This window comes from Vanellus vanellus (assembly GCF_965231255.1).
Source record: "Vanellus vanellus genome assembly, chromosome: 4".
Classification (NCBI taxonomy): Eukaryota; Metazoa; Chordata; class Aves; order Charadriiformes; family Charadriidae; genus Vanellus; species Vanellus vanellus.
In genome coordinates, this window is record NC_138909.1 from 41,961,926 (window position 1) to 41,987,720 (window position 25,795).

At 36.6% G+C, this 25,795-nt stretch overlaps 1 protein-coding gene across 3 annotated transcripts in view; it reads right to left on the reverse strand.

The window, feature by feature from the left end:
- SPOCK3 (SPARC (osteonectin), cwcv and kazal like domains proteoglycan 3) overlaps positions 1-25,795 on the reverse strand; it is a gene marked incomplete at both ends in the record, with an annotated part of 233,312 nt that overhangs the window by 152,744 nt on the left and 54,773 nt on the right. For 2 of the 3 annotated variants that reach the window (XM_082482510.1, XM_082482509.1), the window contains one exon: positions 861-906. The exons of the other annotated variant lie outside the window; for it this stretch is intronic. In XM_082482510.1, coding sequence (XP_082338636.1) covers positions 861-906 — 46 coding nt within the window. The remainder of the gene's footprint in view (positions 1-860; positions 907-25,795) is intronic. 3 annotated transcript variants of the gene reach the window in all.

Genomic DNA, 25,795 nt, shown 5'->3' on the forward strand with positions numbered 1-25,795 from the left:
ATCTCCCTTAAAAGTCAGTATCCATTATTATTAAAGTTCCTTAAATTGCGTAAACATTATTTTTGCAACATATTTTTATCTCGCATTTCTTGTGTAAAAGTCCCTACACTGTTTCTTCATTGCATTTGTGCCATTGGTATTATCATAAAAGACAAAGTCTCTGAAGTGCTCTTTGTAGCAGTTAAAAGTATCGAGATTCTTTCACAAAGGCAGTCATGCACTTTGAAACAACATACATAAAGTGGATTATATTGACAGTAAATATTAAGTTCCAATGCCTGGGGAGGGAATGTTTAATGTGAAAATTTGCTGCGTTTGCTCAAATTATTCTAGGGGTGAAACTGTTGTAGTGTAGCATTCGCAAAGCTCCATCTGTGTTTTGCCCCAAGACAGATCACTTGAACATGACAGAGACTTCCAAAACTGTTTTTCTAGACCTTCTTTTATCAGCCAGATATAAAAAGACTTTCAACATTTTAATGAATATTTTTAACTGTAAAAGACAAACATCAGATTGCACACCATTTTTTCTTCAAATGTCCTACTGAGAGCACAACAGTATTTAAGTTAAATATATAAATAAAACAAAACAAAACCTCCCAAACCCCATGAACTTATTTATATGAGGGAAACTTTAGCTACTTTGGAGGTTTCTAATGCTCCCGTCTCTGTCTCTAATCAATGAAAGTTTCCAAAAATCACAGATAGAAAATGATGGTCAGGGTGAATTTCTGGCCCTCTTTAAATCAACCATTTGAAGAAGGAGACAATGACACAACTTTGTAGGTATTCTAGAACAGGAGCACAATAATAAATACTTGAATTTTATCCCATACATGTAACTAGTAGCAGAAACTTACCTTGATCAAATGGTTTACCCGGACTCCATGTACGAAAATAATCATCCTGGAGAGGGAGAAACAACCTACATTTAGTAAAACGTAAGGAATCAATGCATACATTAAAAACTCACATAATCATGAAAGACAGAAGATGTATACCAACCTCTACTTCCTAGAAAAGGTAAGCAGTAAAAAACAAATGAGAAAAACATTACAGTCATCATAATGGGACAAATTATCATATAGAATAAAACAGTGTAAATCAGAGGCCATTTGCACTTATTAAGTAAAAATGCTATTCAAACAATGTTACTTACTAGCATTTAAAATAGAAAAAGTATTTCTCACAGTGATTATATAGGTAATGTTTCTAACATTGCTTTTAAGATGTTACAGAAGTTTTCCTGTACTTTAAGTTCTAAAGTATTGAAAAGCTTAATTACATTTTCCATTAATGATTTCTCAAAACCAAAGCTGCAAAGTCATCACCAATAAAATATAACTACATTTTAAAGAATGATACACAAATTTTAGAAAAATAAATATTCTGCTATGTAGTTTTCAACTGCATCAGTAAGATCTATCATTAAATAAGTCTAATTAGCACTATTTTTGACAAATCATCTTCCGAAACATAAAATATCCTCCTAATTATGTCATCAGCTGGATTAGGCTACGATTTCAAGAAGGGAAAACTTGTATTAACTAAATTGCTTTCAAGATTAAGAAATCTGATAATAAATTATAAAAATCATAGCTGAGGTGTAAATAAATTGATTTGCACACCTCAGATAACAGGCGGAGCAGAAAACCAACTAGAATTATTTATTATTATGTCTTAACTTAACTTGTTATTCTTTAGAAAAAAAAAAAACATTAAAATGACTGTACCTAACATTTAAATGTCTGCATAAATTCACAAACTGCAGTGGGTGCATTGTCACATCCAGCAGTTGCATCCCACTCGCTAAAAGATCACCAAAATCATCATAAAGAAACCTCAATTTTTAAAAATTGAACTACTGGGAAAATGTGAGTCTCATACAGTTGTCAAAGCCACTTAATGACAAAAACAATCAAGGATCAAGCACATTTTTATAGGAACAAAACACTCTTTGGGTTTTAATAGTTCAGCAGTTTTACCTCAAAGGGCAAAAAAAGCAGTTGCAGCCCAAACTGTATTTCACTGATAATGTTTTATTAGTAAAATGGTTGTTATGGGAATGCATGCTTTGAAAGAGGAAGGAAGAAATGAGCAGAACCTGGAAGTGCAGGATAGAACCACAGTTCTGTACCAATACTTTCACGTTCCTTTACTCCAATGCTGCACACATTAACAGTCTATGAATTGGTGTACGTTATTTGCCTTTTTAATTGCTATTTTTTGGAAGTAAATAAATACAGAAAGCCATACAGAATGATTTTTTTTTCTTTTTAAAATCATGTAAAAGACATGCAGAAATTACGATAGTGTTTTCCATTTATAGCCCTCCCAGTAGTAACTATGGAGATGTTACTCCTAAAGTGGTGTTCTGAACAGGTTTGAACTATCTTTAATGAAATGCTCTTCCATGAATCGCATCACACTGACAAAACTTTCACTTCTTGAAAAAACATGAAAGTGGTAGATTCTCTTTCCATTTCTCCTACATCAGTAATGTTCACTCACAATGAGCCTATTCAGACAATATGTTCATTATTAAAATGCTGAAAAGTTGGAATAATTAGAACATAAGGCTATTAGAACAAAAGAGCAGTCATCCTAAGTGAGACCAAAACCCCTTCTAAGGCAAAGCATCCTGCAGTATGCTTACCGAAGTGGAGCATGTATAAATTACACGTTCTCAAGTTGGCCTCAAACCAACCAGATGATACATTAATTCTTGTTCAACTCCATACTGCAGACAACTTCACAGATCCCAAATATAACATCCCTCAGGCATTTCTAGAAGTAAGACTTTTATCTGACTTACTTCTGTCTACAAAGCAACCCCATACCTTTCCTCTTACCGTTCTCTGAATCTTTTCCAACTCTATTTTTTTTCATATGGTATGACTACAGTTGTGCAGAGCATTCAGGATGAAGCAGCGCTATGCATCTGTACACAACACAGTAACACTATTTTGTTCTGTATTCTTCTCCCCATTATGCCCACCCCTCCATTTTCTTCTTAGGTTGAGGGAGGGGTGGTATGGGGGGGGGGGGGGGGATGTTTTTGTGGTTTTGAATCTTAAATCCAAAATATATATATACCATACCATATATACCATACCCATCTATACTAATTTTCCTAAAGAGTTAATTTTTCACATCACCTGTTAGTTAAATAAAGTCCATTATTGGATATGTTAACCAAAATCTTTATGCGCCTCTAAAACCAAAATAAAATAGTTGATTCTCAAGTTAAGTAAGGAAATTGCTTCAATAAATTGCAGTTCCACAATTTTACAAATATTCCTAAAGCTATTTAACCTATCACGTGTATAAGAACGTGGCTTCCTGTTACCTTCAGACCTTTCCTGATCCTCAGTCAGTAAGAGCTTATAAAAATGTTCAATATCCTCTTCACAAAGCCCAATTTTTCATTATTTTAATATAAAATTAAAACCAGAATGAACAAATACACAGTTTATGGTGAAGGCTGAGTAGCATCACAGCATCTCTAGCCAAAGTATCCTTTAAGAATCTCTAAACGCAAAGTGCAATGACCCAAGACAGAGCCTATGACTTCTGATTTTCTTCCGGGTCTTCCTTACCTTTGTACTGAACAGCTTAAAGAGCAGGTTGTAAAAGTATCCAGAATAAAGTAAAAAATTTGTCACGGGAACTGTATCACTTTTTCAACATCTTTTAGCTAAAGGTATCCATGCATTTTAAATAGAAAATCCATCCTTACTGCTATACTTGAAGCTACGTGAAACTTCAGTAATTCTTTCAAGCCTCTCTCTGTCTGGAAAACACATAAAGCACTTGTAATAGCCATGTATGATGGATTTCAATGAGTTTAATATCCATGCCTTAAAATTATGCATGTTTAAGCATTATGTTCAGTCAGGATCATAGTGATGAAGTGTTTCTAAGAACTGAAGTTCATGCTACAATTGTATATGTACTTTGAGACTAAGAAGTTTTTTTTATTTTTCCTGAAAATAGCTTACCTTAAAAAAAAAAAATCATGTATGTAGTCTGAAAATTTGACAGCCTTAAGAAAAGGATTCAAAATGACCAAAAGCACCTTAATCAGAAAAGCTTTAAAATAAAGAAAAAAGAAATGTATTTTGCTTCAAACACTTTTATTTCTTCTTCATTGATTTCTATACGAATTCTTCTCCCCTCATTCTTAAAAAGCAGTTGCTACGTAAGTTCTAAGAAATACACATTTAAGTACAGTAAAAGAGAAAAAAGCTCACTGGAAAAAAAAATCTTATCTGACAATGTAGTTATGCAGCAGCAGTTTTCAGCTTTAGATACAGATACAAAAACATGATCCTATTAATCTTCTTTCTCGTGTAGAGCATTTGTTACATCATTTTATTCATCTCTCCTCTGCAACATTTTCTGTAGATGCTGCCATATATTGCTGAGAGCACTTGAATTGTTATCCAACAGAAATCTATATTGCTAAAGAATATAATGACACATGGTAGGTACGATGAGTCTGACTCAGAGGACAGCAGGTGTCCTAGAGCAAGGAGGGCAGTTTCCTCACAAATATTTTCAGACCAAGATTGACCTGAAAAATTGGATAAAGCAAATCCAGCCCCTTTTTCATGTTCACATTTTATCTCAAGTGTGGCCTATGCTTTAAAAGCCAATATATTAAAATCAAAGCAAATTTATGTCAGAGAATCCACTGAAGTTGAAGCAGTTTTCTGAGTTTATAATTATCTTCCTATTTTATCTAAGTATAACTTACTGCTACAGCAAAGGTTGTACAGCAGGGATATTATTAATTGTGTGACTTACAAACTACCAATTTCAGGAAAAGTCTAACAGGCAACTGTTCAATGTAAGGTACTGCTTCATATATAATGACTTTTCAAGAAATGATACTTCTAACAGTTACCAAAACAGGAAAGATAAAAGACTTCCTGAACTTTATTTAACGCCAATCTCAATTCTGCCCATACAAAATTCCACTCAAATTTTATACAACTTACATAATGCAAAAAATACATTTTATTGCTGCCCCCCGTATTCTTAAATAGGGGCTGGATTGTTTTTATCAAAGAAAAGCTACATACTCCAATTTGTAGATGGACATGAAATCATGTTTTGACAATTTCAGAAACAAAAGTCTTTCAGGCCGCACATGCTCCCCTAATATAACTTAAAACCTACAGTATTAGATAGAGATTTTTTCCTTGCTGCCATTTAGCTATAAGACTGTTTTGCTGGTTTTAATTTCAAGGAGTTCTTAATGAGGTTTTCTATTCCATTTCTTCTATCTGCATCTGAAGTACATACATCTGCTTGTCATCTGGTTTGAAAGCTCTTTACCTCTTTTAGGCTAGTCTTTGCTATTTGGTAGCTATGCTATTTTCAGACTCATGTCAACAAGCCAACGGAATTGAGCCAACAGCCCCCCATCACAGCCCTCCACTTGCCTCAGGCTCACTTCTGCAGCAGACTTGAACTCACCAGGGATCTGCCCTTCACGTCTTTGCACCTCTCCAGTAGCAGAGGGTTTGACTCATCTGCACCAAACCTTCCCAGTGACTCCGTAACACAGATTTATATTTTAAGTCCCATTGAAAGAGCTCTGGAAGGGTTGTCACCTGATACCCCTGTCCCAGCCTCTTTCCAGTGCTGGGAAAAACGTTATCACCAATACTGTGCAGAAGTTTTTTCACCACTTATATCTCGCTCCGGGACCTTCAGCCCAATGTCAGCAAGATTGCCATTACCCTGCAGAGCCTTAAATTGCTGGTCACATGGAAAAGCGTTACGGCAATAAAAGGACGAGACACCATCAAAGTTTCCGTCATATAGGAAATCTACCACTCCTAAATACTGCAGTTTCCCCAAATAAATGACAGGCACAGGCAACATATACAGAATAAGATACTCAACAACATCTAAGGAGAGTACTACCCCAAAACATAAACCATAACTGGGGAAGCGTAAGTTGCACCATGAAAACGCATGAGGCTTGTGTACTGGGAAATTCTTCAATCCGAAATCTGAGCCAGTCCAGAATCCTATCCAGGATACAGACATGCTCTTCAGCAGCATGTGGACACCCGCCTGCCTATCAGATGCTACTTTTCATCTCTACTGACCTGCACAGACATCTGATCTATCATAATCCATGTAAGCACTCTGTTGTATAAATGTGGAGTGTTAATTCAGACAGTTAACTGCAGGATAGTGCACTCAAGGGAATAAAGTAGCTACTACACTGACCAACACCATATTTAATATTGCAGCATCTTACGTGTCTCAGAAGATCTGTGAGGGCAAAAAGCCTGGACAGACCATGCACTCCTGAGCACATTTTTTTACTAATTGTCCTAGATTAATTCAATAGGTTGCTTAATCTGTAGAACAATATGCGCATATCTTATGTGATGGCACATAGCTAAGGAACTGCAGTAGAATTAGGAGCAGAACTAGTTCCAGGAGGGCAGGGACTGTTTGTCTAGCAAAATTTTGGCTCTATACTTTCTTCTCAACAAGATCTACCTCTCCTCACCAGCTGAGATACCTCTTATACCTCCCATGAAGCCACCTTTGAGGATTCCTTTCCAATACTCCAAAGAAACACAGAGCAGGAACCCTTCTTTAGTGAATCAAGGTTTAAACACTCAAAAAAAAAAAAAGTCAGATTTCTTACTTGAACTTAAGAAAAAAACAAAGTCTAGAAGATTTTTACAGGCTAGCATAGAAAGGTGACTACTGCCAGATTTAACTCCTTTTCCCCAGACTAAGTCTCCCATTAGAAATATTAGTTTAGCCAAAACCACCAGAAGCGCTTCAGCGCGTAATGCACCTCAGACAGCAGCTCATCACATCCAGTACTTCTGTGAATCAGGTAATCTTAAAGATCAATTTAGTAATTTAAAGAATCAATACGAGAGAACAAAATCCAGAATAATGAACCACCACAGAGGTAATACCAGCATTGCTCCTCTGGTAATGAAGGACCTAAACACCTGTAGGTGAGATTGAGCCTTGCTGCAAAACTTCTTTCCTACTTGTTTGGCCCCTAGCCTCCTTGAGCGGGTGACAGAGTGACAGGTGAAAGGATGCTAGTTTGTTGTTCAGTGCCAACCTCTAGGGAGGCTGATGTCAGCTTCCTCTGCTGCTCCAGACTCCCGGGCCATGCCACCCCCGAGGCCTATACTCACAAGGCTGGCAAAGCACAATTAGAATCAATAACTGCTTCCAGCAACTCTGGCACTCAGCTCTCCGCACTCAATGTTTATCCCGCTCCCTTTGCCTCATGCTTCTAGTACCGCTGATGAGGCTGGGCTAAGAGCCACCGCTTTTCAGCCCTCTCTTTCTGTTTCACAGATCTCATTCAGTAAGATTTCTGCGGAGGCTATTTGGTACCAGCAGCGTTACTAACAGCAGGTTTGAATAGCACAGTATTGAAATCATTTGCCAAGAAATACCAAATGCTCACTAAAGCTTATATTCACAAATACTGAGAAAATACTGAAAAACATTTTGAATAGGAAGGAATTAATATCAAAGCACAAACACTATAAGCTTCTAAATCCCACTAAAATTTAAAACATTTCTTGAAAAGCACATCTCGTATTTCTCATCATGAACAAAAAAAGATGAACCATCTTTTCACTACAGACACATACAAAAAGTTTTGGCCATGCTCTTCCTATTATGCTGTCAAGATTCAACTTGTGAGGAGGGCCTTAAAACAGGTATATTACATAACAGGAGCTGCAGCCTTAACAGAGTTGAAAAAGATGGCATTTGTGAGGCAGAAGGCCATCTGGGGACTTTCACATGCCTGCTCAGAAGAGTCACTGTTCAATCTCCTCAGGTGCCTCTTCACTAACGCACAAGACCTTGGTATTAAGGCCAAAACTTAATCCCTGACCTCTGCATACAATGCCACAGTCTGGCAAAGAGAAGGACAGCCAAGAGTCGCAGATCAGCAACAGACTACACAGAGAGATCAGATCACATCTACAGGGCTGGAGGGAATTTACCCAAGTGTGTTGAAAGAAATAGCCGATATGATTGTGAGGCTATGGTTTGTATCTATGAAAAACGGTGGACCCTATCAGGGAGATCTCTGGGAACTGCAAAGAAAGATAGCATCTTAAAAAACAGAAGGTAGATGCAGGGAACCACTGGCCAGGCAGCCTCACCTCACTCTCTGTAAAGATCAACGAAAAATGTCCTCTTTGAGTCCTTTTCCATGCACATGACAGACAAGAATAAACAGTGAGTGCAGACCCAGCAAGGATTTACAGGGCTTGACCAGCCAGACTGCCTTCTACAATGAAATAACAGTTTTGGGCACAAGGGGAGAATGGTGTAGCGTACCTTCACTTTACTAAGATTTTTGATAGTATCCCATAGTGCGTTCATTTGAAAGCGACAGAAGTTAAGGCTGGACAGTTAAGTGGGATGAAAATTGATTACATCAGTGGTCAACAGCTTAACATCCATCTAGTGTCCCAATAATGGCCAAAGCACCCCAGAGTCAGTTCTGGGGATCGTATTTAACGTTTTCAGTAACAACCTGGATGATAAGACAGAGCATGACATAAACAACTGAACTGGTGGGAGCAGATGACACTACAAATAGCAAAGGCTCAATCCAGAGAAACCTCAGTAATTTGAGGGTTTGCCCAGCAGAAAAACGAGGTTCAATAAGAACTGGACAGTTGTGAACCTAGGAAGGAATGTGGGGTACAGGCCGCAAAACAACTGACTCTGTTGAAAATGGATGTAACTCTGTTGAGTTACAATGGACAGAAGGAAAATTTGAGAGCACTGGATTTATTTAGTCTGGGAATGAGGAGGCTTATGAATGGTTGCCTACAACCATTTGAAGGGCAATTACCAGCTCCTGTCAGCAGTGCCAAATGATTTAAACAAGGTGCAGAGGTCACAAACTGAAGCTTGGGAAGTTCAGGCTGGATATGAGGGAAAATTTCTTTGCTAGGAGCGTAGTGCAGCAGCAGAACAACTTGCACATGGAGATCACGGCATCTTTGTTCTTGGGGGTTCTCAAATTTGTCTGGAAAAAACTCAGAGCAGACCTGATCAATCCAGTGTTGCAACAGCCCCAACTGTGTGAGACGCTAGATTATAGGTCCCTCAGGGGTACCTTCCAACTAAAATTTATCTGAATTGATGAATATTTGCAGTACGTCAACACTCTTAACTCCAAATACTTGAAGAATAGGAACAATTATTTTCTACTTACTGTCCTTTTGAAATGTATTATTATTTTCTTTATTCACCTATGTTTCCTGCTTGAAAATTTCAACTAGCATGTGTGTATATGATAGTTTCTAATACTGGTATGCAAGAAAAAAAAAACAAGTAACTGATGACTGGGGACAAAAAGAATAAGTAGATCAGGTGAGAAGCTTGGAGCACACCAAACAAAAAGAGAGGTTTGGAATAAGGTAAGTAAACAGAGGAGTCACAAAGTAGTTTCTGGAAACCAAGATTTGGGAACGCAGACATTAGGAGACAAATGAGCAGAATGGGACTGAAACTTCCTTCTACGGAACATGATACGTACCTGGCACCCCCAATAACAATGGGGTTTCTACTACACATACAGAGCTTGCTCTTTGTTCAGAGACTTCTCTCAAATACTAAGAACACATGAAGTGTTTATTTTGGTTATAAAAAATACTAAACTAAGAAGGAGCGGGTTTATACAATTCTTGTGAAAGGAAATTTGAAATTTATAGCTTAAATCCCATTTTGAAACAAAAACATTTTATAAATGTCAAAAAATATCATGGCATGGAAAGTTTGTTTTTGATTAAGTCTAGGCTTTCAAGTGACTTTGAGAACTACAAGTCTATTAGAATTAATAATGTGTCAATACTCCATTAAATACAAATTCCTAGGGTTTTCTCAGCCTGCTTTTTTAAAAACTAGGAAATTTTATAAGCAAGTCTTTGATGAATTAGTATCATTAAAATCAAGTCCAGAATCCAATTAGATCAAGTGCTAAATTCAGTACTTCAGAGCTACCGGAGTATGGCAAATGTTATTAAAATGCTAGATAGACTGCTAAATGCTCAGATCAAAGGTTATGACTCTAAAGAGCATACACTCATGATCTCTATCTCATCTCATCCCTCCTGCTACTAAAGAGAAGAATGGCACCTCATTTTCTTCACCTTTCTTTTTATTCTGAATATGAGTAATTTTTAAAGCATTTGTGTTCTCAAGATCAATTTAGAAATCCAAGAGGAAATTATTATTATTGTCTTCAGAACAGTTTGAGCGAGAAGATCAAACACTAGGTTCACAAACTAAACAAGCTGGATAGAATGAAGTAATTTCAAGTTTTTCATTCTGATATATGCAGTGAACCGTATACAAGGGTCTTACAAATAAACAATGTGCAAACATTTATTAAAGACCATGCCATTAATGATTATAGAGCATGTATGAGAGAAACTAAACCTAGACAGTTTTAATTTTGGCATTTCAAAACTTTTAAGAGCAAGACCATACGATATCTATGCTCTTTCATTAAGATTTTTGCAGACTACATGATAAAAAATTCATCATTTAAAACTGGGAAATAGATGCATTTACTGATTGTCTCATACACTAAATCCAAAATTGAAGATACTATTTGAAACAAGAATAAGAAATATATTGAAAACAGTTTTGTTTTGAAATAGGGAAAACATAGTTTTTTGAACAAAAATTATTCACGATATGTATAAGGGAAACAACACACTGATGAAGAAAATACTGTTTAGTGTTTTTTAGCATACTACAGAACATATTTAGAAACAAAGTCAAAAGAGAATTTTTTTGTTGTACTGCATCACACTTTTGCCTTGCAGCAGAAAAAGCAGGGTGCCACTTTCAAGGGCGGCAAACTGGATCTTTGTTCTCAGACACCTTATTAGAAGAACCCTCCAGAACAGTACCTGATACAGAAAAATACCAACTTCACCAGTTTATTCAGCTTGCTATATCAATTAAATCTACTGTAGATGCACTATACAACTTAGGAAACAGACTGTTTTCAAACTACTAGCAAGTCAGAGTCAACCAGAAGGGAAAAAACAAATAAACAAACAAAACCCAGCAAACCCCAAACCTTATATAAGGGAACTCCACAAAAATAGGGTCAGTTTTACTGACGTGGAGAACCATAAAAAGAAAATTCAGAGACAAAACAGCATTTGCCATTTCTAAATCTCTGTCATGTCAAACAATCTTCACAGCAGGACACAGCAAGTGATACACCTTCCAGTAGACAGCCCTGCAGGTTAAAAAAAAGGGTGGATGGCAGACTGGCTAAACAGCTTACTGGGACCAAATATGATGAATAAAAATTTGAATAATAATGTCCTTATGTTTCAATTGTTGCACTATTCCACAAATGACAGGAGCTCATGTACCTTATCTACCCCCCCCACATCCTCCCCTCCCCCCTTTTTTTTTTATAATGCAGCTATGAAAATTGTTGTATTGCGTTCAGTAGAGAAGCCCTGAAAGACACGAAGGACACATGGAAGGCACAAAGACAAAAAAAAAAAAAAAAAATCTCAGTTTTAAGGGTCTACTTAGTGTTTACGAAAGGTATTTGGAAAGGCCTTGGCCCTTGCTCAATTTTTAGAAAACATTTTTTCAACCATATCTGAGGGCAGCAAGAGGAAAGATAAGTACTACTCGTCAGCTTTCTTTCAGGAAGCTGAAAGATTTAGTAGTTTTAGCATGTCAAGGAGAAAAATCTGGAAACAGTTATAAAACAGACACTATACTTTTGCTGCCCTTGCTTTTGTTTGCTTGTTTGTTTTTCAGTCTGGAGAAAATTCATTACAAAGACAGCCACGAGTCCATATGGCCATATCATGCCACTCCCATGGACAGGATTTTTGCATGTTTCTCCAAACAGGTAGTCTCTTATGCCAAGGCTCAGAACAATGTTCTTATCTAACTCTCATAGCAGTACACTGTAGAATATTATCAGTAAACTGAAATACATATCCCCAACCGCTTCTGACGGTATCCCAATCCTTGAGGCTTGGTTGCTATTTGGAAGCAACATATTAAAATGTTATCCGATTTCTCCTACGTTTTGAATTATAGCCTTTACATGACCTCAGCATTGTGCATCCTAACTATTTAGACAGTTATGTATTCTTATCATAATTTCTAAATTATGCATATCAAGCTAAGAACTTGCACAATAAAATATTTAAAATAATTTACACCTGTAACACACAAAACTGCATCACTTTATCAAGAATAAGTCATTCAAACCTCTCATGTTTTCATTACGAATGCTTTTATAAATGTCATTAACGTGCAGAAAAGAGATGTTATATTGATTTAAAGCTGTATTTAACTTTACTACTGAAACAGTACAGTTACAGACATATCAAAATTAAAAAAAATTCCACCTCCTAACCAGCCAAGTTATTGTGATACAAAACTGTGCAGGAATTAAATAACGGTATTTGATGTCAATTACACTTTAGCATATACTGGTATGTTAAAGAAAATCCAAGAGAAGTCTTACCAAGCTTATATAAAGTAAGTGCCAATTATCTCTAAGAAATACAACCATTACAAAAGGAAAAAAAAATCAAAATGGTAATAAAGTTTTTGAGATAGTAGATGTGTGATTCCAAAACCCTACAGTAAGTGTGTGTGTATACATATATATATTCTTGAATTATTATAAACTTTTTTTTTTTAAAGACAAGATCTCCTGTGAGGGTGCAGATTACTATCACAGTTCACTATTCATATCACTTAATTTGGAAGCATGGGAAAACACTGAGTCTGGAAGACTGAAGAGACATCTCTGCATCTCAGGTTTGAAAAAATTATATAGGATTGAACTAGTGTGTGGCGGTGGCAGTGGCAGGGCACGGGGAGGATAGGGATAGGGATAACATTTTACTGTAAGCAAAACTCTTACACAATAAAAAGGCACATGCTTTCTATGCCTAATAGCATGCTGGCACCTTCCTGCACATTTTATGCCTAAAGCGGTGCTCAGAAAAGAGTGTTGGTTGGTCACAAGTGAGGGTGCAGGGAGAAACTTCTGAGTTTTCTTCAGTCTTTGCCACTTCTAACATCAAGTTAGTAGGTAGCACGTGATTTGCTTACTGGGGCCAGGAAAAGGCTGATTGGCTTCTAGGTGCCCGCAGCTTAGATGCTTTGTTTGGATCTGGACTATATAAAGTAATGCTACGTAATGGTAGTTTTAAGAGGCATTATACATGTTATGGGTTATCCGACTGCCAGAGTCAAAAGAAGTCTTTTAATACAGTGGGATTCCTTGAGACCAAACAGGTTTTCAGCTGTATTTTTAGCAGCATTAACAATTTCTTTCAAGACGCTGTTTGCTAGCTTCTGTTACTTGGGAGTTCCTGAGCCACTTGTAGTGGTGGGTGAGCTAAAGAAACTGGATTGAGGGTCAGTCTTCAAATGAAAACTATATGGGAGCAAGTTGGTGAACACTGATTTGTGGCAAAGGACTCCTTTTGCAGCACAAAATGTTGAGCAGCAGGTTAGTAGACTGAAATTTGGAGAGAATGAGGGAACGCCTCAGACTTGTGTAAGCTTAGCGGTGTTTGTCACAACCCCAAAACTGACTGACTTTTTATCCCTCGCTGAAATCTAGGGTAGCTTGTATTCACATATGAGACACAAGGGTTTTTTTATTATTATTATTATTTCATGCATATACATATATATAGATGTATATGTGCATTTATACACACAATTCAGTTATAAAGTTAATTGTCATTCAGTCCCACTTCAATTTTGATGTGATTACTTAGTGGATACAGTTAGCATCCTTTTCCTTGAGAGCGTATTGATCACCTAGGTGACTGGCTATTTTTTCCCCACTTTCCAAAGCTGTACTTTGCTCACCTTCCCAATACTCCCTGCTGCTGCAATAAGCTAACCTTCAAATGTTTGCTACAAAACACTTACTTTATCCAAATGAGAACATACACATTGTAAAGTTTAAACATAATAAATTCTAGTCATTGTTTATTTTAGTACCACAGGATCCTAACATACTCAAAGGTATTTGCGAGGCTGATATAACTTGTCTCAAGTATTAAATTGCTTGTAATTCTTTAAGGTATATTTAGCTTTGTATCAAATACTTTTTAAATTGCATCTGTGCACACACTATAGCTATTATGCTGGTTGAGGTATTATGATAGTTGAGTTGTTTTAATTCCAAAAAACAGTAGCGTTTTCATCAGTAGATTTCCAAGTATTCTGAAAATACAATCATAATTGTGCATCTACAATTAAGGACTGTAAATAAGGTGTCATACGGTTTAAACTCAATAACAGAACAAGTATAGAGGCAAGAGAAAATAATGTTGTTAAGAGGAGAAGAACTATGTTCTAAACAAGTCAGTCACCCCTTTTTTATTTGTGGGATACAAAAACATTCCCACACTTCTTGCCACCATTAAAGAAGTACAAATTTAGCAAATTGGAGAACACGCTAGATAAGGCACATACAGATTTCAGGGTGATGTGTTATTTAGTAGAGTAATAGTAACGTATCATGTGACTTGAGAAAACAAACAAACAAAATATTTCACTAAGTAATACATACTTGAATTGGGTTCCATTATTAGATATATTCAGAAAAAATCAGCTGCCTCTGATTCTTCTAAAAGAAATAGTTACTTTACACATGAAAGAGGAATTTCAGAGGTGTCTTTGTCTGTTTGTTTAAAGAAAGCCAAATCAGAGTTCATTTCTTAGAAAAATATTTGCAAGTTTATGTCCCCTGTGCTTAACAAGCAATTTAGGCTTTAGTTAATCTCCTTAGGATATGTACTTCATGACTACAATCTTCTTTTCAAGAATGTGCCAGTCTTTTGAACAAGAACCAGTAAGGTCTGGGCTCATTCAACCTACATTTAAAGTGAAAAATAAGTTTAAAATTCATAATACCACTAATTACTTCACCTATTCTGTACTTTGCCTAATCAGAAGTAGCGTTTACTTTCAAAGAACAGTTCTATTTATTAACAGAGATTAATACAGCACTATGATACTTTTGAGATAAATCACCAGATTCTTCCATCTCAAAGATGGAAATGTTCCAATTTCTCAAACACTAGTTCTAGCATGACCTTAATTTAAGTGCTTTTTACTCATCCCTTAAGAAACACCTGTCTCATGACATTTTTCTTTATCCTACTTGTAAATATTACATTTTTTAAAAATGTTGACAACATTGCACATTTCAATTATTTTTTCCCCTTGTCAAAAGCTGTGCTAAAATGGAGTTATCACAAGAGAGTTTCAACAGTCTCAAATAAAACACACTTTGGTTATACCAGGTCTATAAACATGACAAGAAGTTTCGGCTGAATCCAACTGACACTAAAGTGACCGAAGGTTTATGAAACCTTGATGTCCCAAATAAAAGTAAACTAATTTTAAAGAAATTGCAGATCTTCTCTTCCCCTAAATCCACCCACCATGCCATTATCGAGGAGAGTAGTTTGTACATCCTAACCATGTGTGGAAAATTACTTTTTATATATAACAAGTGTCACTAAAAAGAATATAAGAAATTATCACATGAAGTAAATATTGCCTATGATACTCAGTATCCTAAAATACTAAGATGTATTAAAACTATGTTATTAAACATTAACTTTCATAAAATACTTACCAAGAAAACCTGGATATGTTACACTAAAACATGAAGGAGTCAAAACACCCTACCATCAGCAGAGGCCACAAATTACCTGAGATACAGTGGCCTTCCTCTGTCTTTCGAATGGCAGATGTAGGTTTACTAACAGCAGAGGCAGGGGCAGAAAAGAGGGCTCATACAGGTTCAGCCTCCTCTATAAATACTCCCAGGTATAGCAGGCAATGTTTGTTACATGACACACTCACTTTCGACTCCTGCCCGTGCATTTCCAGGGCAGCTGATATAGCCCAAATTCTAGTCCAAATGCTTGGCAATAGCCCTAAAGAATTTTTTTGTAAATCGGCCCCTACAGTGCCCTTCTCTTAGGTATGTAAATGTGCTAGATATCTTTTCTGCACCTCCATTCTTCTGCTTATTTATACACATCTTACCTTCATTTTCTTTTCCTAGCTTGCTCAGCTGTCTCTTTCTCTTATATGTATATCTAGATCCTAACCTTACCTTCAAGCTTAACCTCTCTATTGGGCAGAGGGGATAATATCTACGAAAACACACTTTGGTACCATATAATTTTTACGACTGTTTTTAATCACTAAACGATATGTGTCAAATCTGTCGCATAAGAATAGTCTTCAGGGAAATTAATGAAGAATTGTTCGCCTCCAAAATGGCTATCTTCCATTGTTTCTAAAGTAACCAGAGCCATTAGTCATTTTTCTTGGAAGCAAAGACTGGCTTCAGTCTCATTGTGAATAACAGCCAGCTACTCAGAAAAAGAGCAATTCAACATGCAGGTCTCTGTAAGAGAACAGTATTTGTCAGCCCCTAAAGGAAGAACTTTTATCAATGAAGCTTAAAGAAAAAAAGAAATAAAAGTGTTCAAAGGCAGCTCAGTAAAGGAATCTAGTTAATTTTAAGCACAAAAGAAAGTCTGAAATAACTGCATTATTCTTTTATCAGACTCATTTATGATAATGAACCAGTACGTCACCAAGTGCTGAATTTCTTAAAGAAATTGTTCTTACATGCAATTTAACTGTAACTAGAACTAATTGACCCATTTCTTCTAGATCATTAGTGACTGCATTATTCCAAAATAATATGATGTCTTATGTAACACGAAGTTCCTGCTTTATATGAAAAACTCCAATCAACTTTGGCCAGTGGTCCCGTAAGATGCTTCACAATGCATCCCTTGTAGAATAGCAGAATAAGGAGTAAGCAGCAGGTCGTTTCTAAATGGTACCCTGAATGTCGGTATAGATCCTCTCTGACTACAGGCACCCCGAACATATAACAGGACGAAGTTCTACAGTGAGAAATGTCAACAAAGACCGAGCATGAGTAAAGAAAGTCTCTTTTCCTGTGTTGGGATACGACCAATAGTGGAAAAACTAGCTTAAATTTGAGATCAGAATGAAATCTTTCAAAATAAAAGGTCTACTGGCTAGTATCACTCCTTCAGCGGCATCTTGCCCTGTGTGCTGACTTCAGTGAGACACGGTAAATTTTCCAATGCCTAACTCCCATTCATCGATTCTACCAAAGGATTAGCTTATTCACATGAAAATGAAAAGCTAGGTTTATCACAAAGCTTGGTTCTTACCTTCAGACTGCCAATACCAAATTTCTGCTCACACCTTAGAACTATTTTAGAACACTAGAATCAACACAAATCATGATTTAACAGTTAAGGAAATGACATAGTCCTACTTTCACAAACTTATTGCACCCCTAACATCATCCTCCTTTCCCATCCACAAGAGTATTCTGTTATCGCGGTGCCTCAGGTCCTATGCCAGGTTATTATTGCCTTTAATCTCAAGCCAAGCAGATTCAGACCTTGCCAAGATGACTGACAAAGGATAATCCCAGTTGATGCAGAAAACCCTGCTGATGCTTCAGTACGTGACACACAATGTCAGCATTGAACTCAGAGGAGCAGCGTATTAGACAGGACTGTGCTGCTAGAAGCATTTTTTTCTTCTATGGGACTTTAAACTGAAGACTTGACTATTTTACTTCGGTTAAATTCTTGGCAGCTATAATTAAAACTGGCATGACTCTTGCACACACACACAAAAAATTTGGAAGATTAGCCCTTTTAGTGTCCAATTAGGAAATTACATTATGCATTCTTGAGATTTCCCTATCCTTCAAAAACAGAGCCTTCAATTTGCCTTAAAATAGAATTATATCACTAAGCACTAAAATCTGCTATAACCTGCTCCAGAATTAAATTAATTTCAGTGTTACCATATGTTACTCGTTTCTACAGCATACAGTGCAATGTATTTTGGGATCTTTCCAAACAGAAGGCAATTTGTGAACTTCAGCCTCTTCCTACTATTTCTTTTGCTCTCTTCGTTTCTGAATTAAGCCCTGATGCAGTGCTCTATATTGAGAATGAAAAAAACCACGACTGTCTACTCTTCCTCACCAAACAGTGCTGTCTCTTCTGTTCAGAAATTTTCTGTAGTACTTTGCTGTAGCTTGTCTTTGTTAAAAGCCTGAACTGAGCTAAGAGAATATAAAAACAAATTAAATGTACTTTTTATAGTACCTATAACCCAGTCTATCTCCTCACGTCTATTCTATGCCTGTAAGAACCTCTACAGCATTATGCTGAAAAATGATGTCGAAAATCACCTTACTCTATTTTTCATTTTCCTATATCAAGTTTCTAAGCCCAGCTTTCAGCAGCATTTGCCCAGAGACTTGACTCAAAATCCACATAAACAAATAAAAGCTTTTCCACAGATTTTCCTCACTTTGGGACCAGGTTTCATCATTAGTTTAATCACTATTGAGAAAAAAAAAATAAAAAAAAAAAACAAAAACAAATGAAGAGTCGTACTTAACATATGCAGGAAAAAAGACTTAGAAAGTATAACTAATTATAAGATTTGCTGAAACGGTGGTTTTCACACATCCAGCATATATCTAGTTGTATTTTTCATACTATCCCAAATTCTAGCACAAACAAGAACTGCTGATCTTTTATCAGCAGAAAGAAATAGGGTATGTACTATTTATGTACTACTTTTTATTTAATACAGACCATCTGTATTCAGAGTTTACTTCATTAGGAAACACCATGTAGCACAATCTGTCTTATTGAAAGAAGACTGGCATTAAATCACATATCACTAGTTAAATACATTCTCTTATTTCCATTTTACAGTGATGTCACTATGGAAATGAAGTATTTTTCTAACCAAGGTTTATTAAAGGTGGCATACCCAATTCAAAAAGATATCATATGCATCTGCCAGTACAAACCTAGATTTTCTGCCCGAGTAAAGCTTGGCACTGAGTTGACTGCTCTAGTAGAAAACAGCTGTGACCTCCCATTTCCAAATGGGGAACCTGGAGATTGCAAAGAAAACATAATGGAGAACTCATTGTATTAGTTTCATTCTACTTTGATTCTAAAAGCGGTACACTATATAAGTGGAAGGAGAATCAGACTTTCTCAGTCTGTGTGTCCTCTTTTCCTGGCCTTTCCTTGAAATGTTGACATTAATATTTGATTCTAATTTAGCTGCAAAACCTGGGTATCAACTAGACCAAAGGAACATAACAAATAAAAACAGAAGGACTTTAGTAGTAAAAACAGCTATACCTTGTCGAGAATGAAAGCTCAATGCAGCACATATAATGCTAATGGCATTTTAGAAAATCTTGATCTACCATAAAACTAACCTCTAAAATACCGCATATATCATTTCCTATCTCTGTCACTGAAGTTCCGCAATAAAAAACAGTTACATATCAAGGCTGGGGATCAAATCCTTAAGTGCTTTACTGTGCGTCTACCTACAAGCTCTATACGTCAGGTTGTCTTAGTGATGGTGACAAACCAGCAGTAGCAGAATGTCATGGCTTTCGAAGTGCTAGTTACAAAACTAAAACAAAACAACATACCAAATCTTTGCCAACAAGAACTACAGTTAACATTTACAACTAGATTCTTCCGTCTACTGAAAATGCTCAGTAATAACACACTTTATACATAAATTGCAATTATAGCTGCATACTGTCATTTATTGTCTCTAATGCCCTGTATGTGCCACCTTCGTTCTGCTAAACAGAAAAACAACAGCCTGAAAGGGCACTTGAGTACATAACATTTGATTTAATTTCTTCTCATTGATACCTTAAAGATAGATTGAGTTCCCACTTTTCAACTACTCATAATTTTGCCAGGATCAGTTGTAGTTCACTACGGTGATAAAAGCAAAAAAGAAAATGCTTTCCAGGCCCACAGCTACAACCTACTGCATTGGAACAACAATCTCCTCCATGAAATATTTCAGAGAACGTGTCTGCTTTGGACTATGACGTCAGTTGGGATCTGAAACCTTACAACAAGCCTCTGCATTCAGAATCCTGTTTTCTCTATAGACCTTACTGCAGGAAAATCATTGTGCCTGTGGACACAATACATTCTCCCAAATCCTCTACCATAGCATCTCTCAGGTTTTAGGAGAGATGCTTCAACAATGCTGTTAGATCCAAAAGCAGACGACACTCCACCAGCCCCCCTCAAAAAAATCTTGGGCCTGAGACTGTGTTTTCCTTCCCCCCCTCATGTCACTATAAAGTGAAATTAAAAAAAAAAAAATTAAAAAAATCAGTTGCCTCAGCAGTAGCAGAGATAAAGCAGTTAAAAGGCTCAGAGGAAAAGTAGGTTTGTAAGATGCCCTGCTGGAGAAATCCTAACAGAAACATACTGATACAAGGAAAGTGGTAGAAGTAGTTTATTCTTTGCTATTACAATCAACACACAGAGATAATCTTTACTCTCAGAAGGTAGGGAAATTACTATACCAAAGCCACTGGGCATACAGATAAAGGGAGAGAGTAACAGGCCATAACAGGTAAGGAAACTTGAGCCAAAATGCCCTGAACAAAAATTAAAACAGAAAAATAGCCCTGAAAAAACATTTTTTCAATGCATTTTTGTTGGTAATCGCAGTTAAAAATAAAGATGAAACTATGATTTAATAAAATTACAGTTTTTTCACAAAAATTTTAAATAACAATACTTACTGCTGCCAAGTGGCATGAAAAGAAATCCACCTTTGTAAGACATAACCATTTGTCTATCCTATGTTCTGTATTCATTTTAACTAGAGACTAAAAGCAAGTTTCCTAGTTTGATAGTAACACTTAGCAACAACTTCTGAATTTGTAAACCAGAACATGTATCTATGTATGTGTGTGTAACATACACGTAAATACACATCATTTTTCTCAAAAATGCTCTGCAATTTAACTTCTGTAATGATGTATCATTTGTGTTATATCTAGAAAGAAAATGGGTTATTTATTGTATCATTCTCCCTCAAATATTTCCTATACTCTGCTGGTCAAACAAGCTAGGAAATAATGGATAATTGTAACATGCATTGTGAATTAGGAAAGGACGGAACATCCTGTAAATTTCTTCAGCAGAACAGTACCAGACTTAATACTCAAAGCTTCCAATTTACATTCACAAATTACACAAAATATTTTCACAAACTGTTTAGTGAACCGAGTTCCAGTAGTTTATAATTTATACTTCATAAGTACAACAAAGTCTCATATTTGATACTAATTTTCCTTATAATCATAAAATAATCTATGTTGGAAACATAGAAATAATCTATGTTGGAATCTATGTTGAAAGATCATCTATAAAAATGATCTTTATAGATCATCTAGTCTAACCGCTGCTTGAAGCATGTCCAATTAGAACAGGTTGCTCAGAGTCATGCCCAGTCAAGCTTTGAGTTTCTACAGGAATCGACATTCCAACCCCTGGTCTAGGTAACCCATGAACCCATGCCCATGTCTGTCCCACTCTCATAAGATTTTTTTTTTTTTATTCCATTAGAATTTCCCATGTTGTAACATGTCCTTTACCTCAAAAGACAGTAGAAAACAGGAAAAAGTTCTCATCCTCTTCTTATGCAAACACTTTCCGAGTACATTATAAACATTTCTTAACAGACAATAGGCAAAAATAAGTAAGTCCATGCTTTTTTATTCTATTACAATGGACATGCGGTATTACAACAGATTTCCAAGTTCGGGGTTAAAAAATACACACACCACATAAATGCAGATCACAATCTGTACAGTAAGTTTGTTAGCCTGTGATTATAATTTACAGATTACAAAAAAAAAAAGATACAGATCTATCTTCTGCCTGTCAGGCCCTAGAATATACTCAAGCCAGCAGTTCTTCTACAGCATAGATTGAATACTGAAGTGGAACCCATGAATATCTTGCCAATTTCTTAGTTGTTACAGTATGTAAGAATTGACAAGCCTAATTTCCAGTCACACATAACATTTTCAAGATCATTGCCCAGTATTTTTTTTTAATAAAGTACTTTCATGTGTGATGTGTTTGTATGACAGCTACTGACTGTTCCTGCTTAGCTAATAATAAAATAACCTATGAAATAACAGAAGCATAACAAATATGCCTGCAGCAATAGAACAAGTAGTAATGGTTTTAAACTAAAAGAAGGTAGATTCAGACTAGATATGTTAAGGAAGAAAATTTTTACAATGAGGGTGGTGAAACATGGGAACAGGTTGCCCAGAGTAGTTCTAGATGCCCCATCCCTGGATAAATTCAAGGTCAGGCTGGACGAGCCTCTGAGCAACCCGACCTACTTGAAGATGTCCCAGGGTGCTTGGACATTGCAGGGTGGTTGGACTAGATGACCTTTAAAGGTCCCTTCCAACCCAAACCATTCTATGATTCTATGAAATACAGTCAAACATATCAATGCCTTTTCTTATTTTCAAAAATACATTGGGCAAAATGGATCAGCTATCTTGCTGAAGTATCTTACTCCAATTATAATACTTAATTGAAAGAGCAAGACCAAGAGAACTGCTCTATAAGTCTAACTATGTCTTTATAAGAGATTTCTACTCCATACATGAAAAGGTCTTGATTGCCTTTTATGATTAAATCTATTCAATAAAGAAAAGCATGTATTTTCAAACTCTCATGGGGTGGCTATTTTTACAAACTTTCCTCAATATGGATTTCTTCTGTCATCATATTTAGGTGGTCATCTTGTTTTTACATTAAAGTATTTTACAAGAGACTTGATTCAAGATGAATTGTTAGAATCCTGTTGACAAGAATCTCCCATAACCATTCACACTGCCCTGTGTGGAAAAACAGACCATCAGGTCTCAAGCTTCTCTCAATGCTCACTGTTTCTACCAGAGAACTGGTTATGAACATGAAGTCCAACTCATGTCTTGAATTCCACCATTAAAATCCGTTTTCCTTCTGTGTACATGAATCAAATTATTGCTTATTCAAAACCGCATATACTTAACATCTCTAATGCCATTTCTGAAGGAACAACCTCAAGATTTTCCTCAAATGTGCAACATTTTTTTCAGTCCCTGCTGCATGACACCGAGTGAAAAGCCAAACAGAAAAGACAGAAATGTTTCAAGACAAGGAGACTCTTTTTCCAATGAGTCTCTAAAAATAAACAGGAAATGTGTAAGTGGCTTCAAATACAGCACTGAATATTAATCTGTAGCTTGAAAGAAAATGCCTTTGCACAAAGAATATTACCAGGCACCAGAGTCACGTAGCAGAGGGACGTGATGTTAACAAAGCCTCACAACCAGTCGATAGGGTGTACAGTCCTGCAAGCTGAGTGTAGCTCTAACTGTGCAATTGCAATGAAGCTCCTCTTTGACATTAAGTTGTGGTCACTGTTTCATTGTTGGGTTAGTTATCTGTAAACGTGCTTGAGAGTCTGCACATGTGAGGAGGTTTGGAAGAGCTGGGAAGCAGAAGGATGTAATAAAAAGGAAAACCTTGAAAAGATGTGATTACCTGAACTGGCATCATCAACCTGTTTACCTAAGAAGTCGCTTACATGGCAAACGTCCTAATTGCAAAAAAAGCATAAAGTATATACCACAATAGAAAGATCTTATCCTCATTTGTACCACAGACATGGTTTCAACTGTTTCAGGGTTTAGGGCAGGCATAAAATTGGAAACAGTGTCTTTCTGAAGCAACAGCTTTGTGCTGTATTAATGACATAGTTGAGGCTGTCACAGAGCACCTTATTTCAAAACAATAAAACTGGATTTCCTGTCCTTTGATTTACAGATATGAGCTGTTATTTCTGATGTTTCAGATTGTAGCATTTGGGAGGTACGTAGCTGACAGTTGTATTGAATGAGCTTTTGAGTCTTTTGTAAAAGCTGCATCAAAGCTCCAGAACACAGCTTTTATTCAAGACACTTTAGGAAGAAATCAAGATTTTTCACGTTGAATTGAAACGGCATACTGCAGTCCAAACAGACAAACTAAGGCAATGAAGAAAAGGGGGACAGAGGGACAAAACCCCCTAAACATTAACATCCTTCTTCATCACAAGAATTCAAGAAGTTTCATTTAACATTGTGCATCCATACAGATTTGCTTCTGAGAAAATGCCTGAGAATCTATGCAGAATTCTTTTCTTTACTGTCAAAATAATGAATTACTGTGAAAAAGATTCATAATCTGCCATCACCAAAAGGTAATAGATTCAGCACATCCTATCCATTGGGCCTACTGAACATTAGTAATACGGCTTCCAGCTTCAAGAATTTCAAGATTTTCTAGTCATTCTTCGACAAATTCAAAGTTTACTGCTAAAACTACAGATTCTGGTCAAAATTGGAAGAAATAAAGCTAAACTATGTATTTGAACAGTTAGTTGGCACATGGGAAAAATGTCTTTTGTAAAGCAGTGACAACACATAGTTTGAGAAGACAAATATGCTAGAAAGCAGTAATATAAGGCTATTTTCCTTTTCATTTTGTTACACTCTCTAAAGGTAATACTGATATTTCTTATTATGTCTGTTTCAAATTCTAACTTCTGAAAGACACTACCATGACAAATACTTAAAATTACCTAAATCACATTACTGGAATACATACAGTATTGCTCTTTTAATAACTGCGTGTAGGGTCAAAATGTTTCCGTCATTTCTGGGTCAAAATCTGCAATATGTGTGAGACTACTTGAACGACTATTCATAGCTAATCCGAAACACACGATGCCCACTGTCATTCTACTCCTAATTCTTCCATAAGGAAAAGAATATTTCCTCCATCTATTTCTGTGTCTTTCCATACACTTCCCTGTAAATCAAATATTCATCAACATGTTCTGCCTGGTGTGATATGAGGCATCTTTTAAGTATCAAAATAATTTAAGAAAGACATTGGTTATGACATCACACTTGAGTTTTGGCCAAGTCACTTCTCTGATCTATACCTCCTCGGCCAGTACCTCCTGGCTCCAAGCAGCTTTTATTTTTCTTGTCCAATTAGAAAAAAAAAAATATTCACCGATTGAATCTTCTCTTTCCCTATGTAGAAGAAAAGTTTGACATTCATCACATCCATTCTTAATCACACTAATACCATACTTGAATACTTTCATGCTAGTCACCAAAACTTGCCTTAAAAAGTTCCTTCCTAAGTAAATCAAAGCTTTTTGCATCGCTGGTGAAACTCAAAGTATACAGGGGGCTGGGGAACGGACAAAGAACAGTTACAGGTTTTAACTGTGACTCTAGTTTATCCAGAGGATCTCTCATCAGCGGATTTACTTCATACAACAGTATCCAAAAAGCATGGATTTGCAGCTGAGGGAAATAAAAGCTTCCCTGAACTGTCCCAGTAATAAAGCTAGGTCAAACAAGAAACGAGTAAGATTCACTATTAAAAATGGTAAGAAGGCTCAGGGAAGATCTCATCAACAGATACCTGAAGGCAGCGCTCTTTTCAGTGGTGCCCAGTGCCAGGGCCAGAGGCAACAGGGACAAACTGAAACACAGGAGGTTCCCTCTGAACATCAGGAAACTCTTCACTGTGAGGGTGACCAAGCACTGGCACAGGTTTTCCAGAGAGGCTGTAGAGTCTCCACCCCTGGAGATACTCAAAAATCCATCTGGACATGGTCTTGGGCAACCTGCTGCTGGTGGCCCTGCCTGAGCAAAGGGGTTGGACCCGATGTCTGCCAGAGGTCCCTTCCAACCTCAACCACTCTGTGGTTCTGT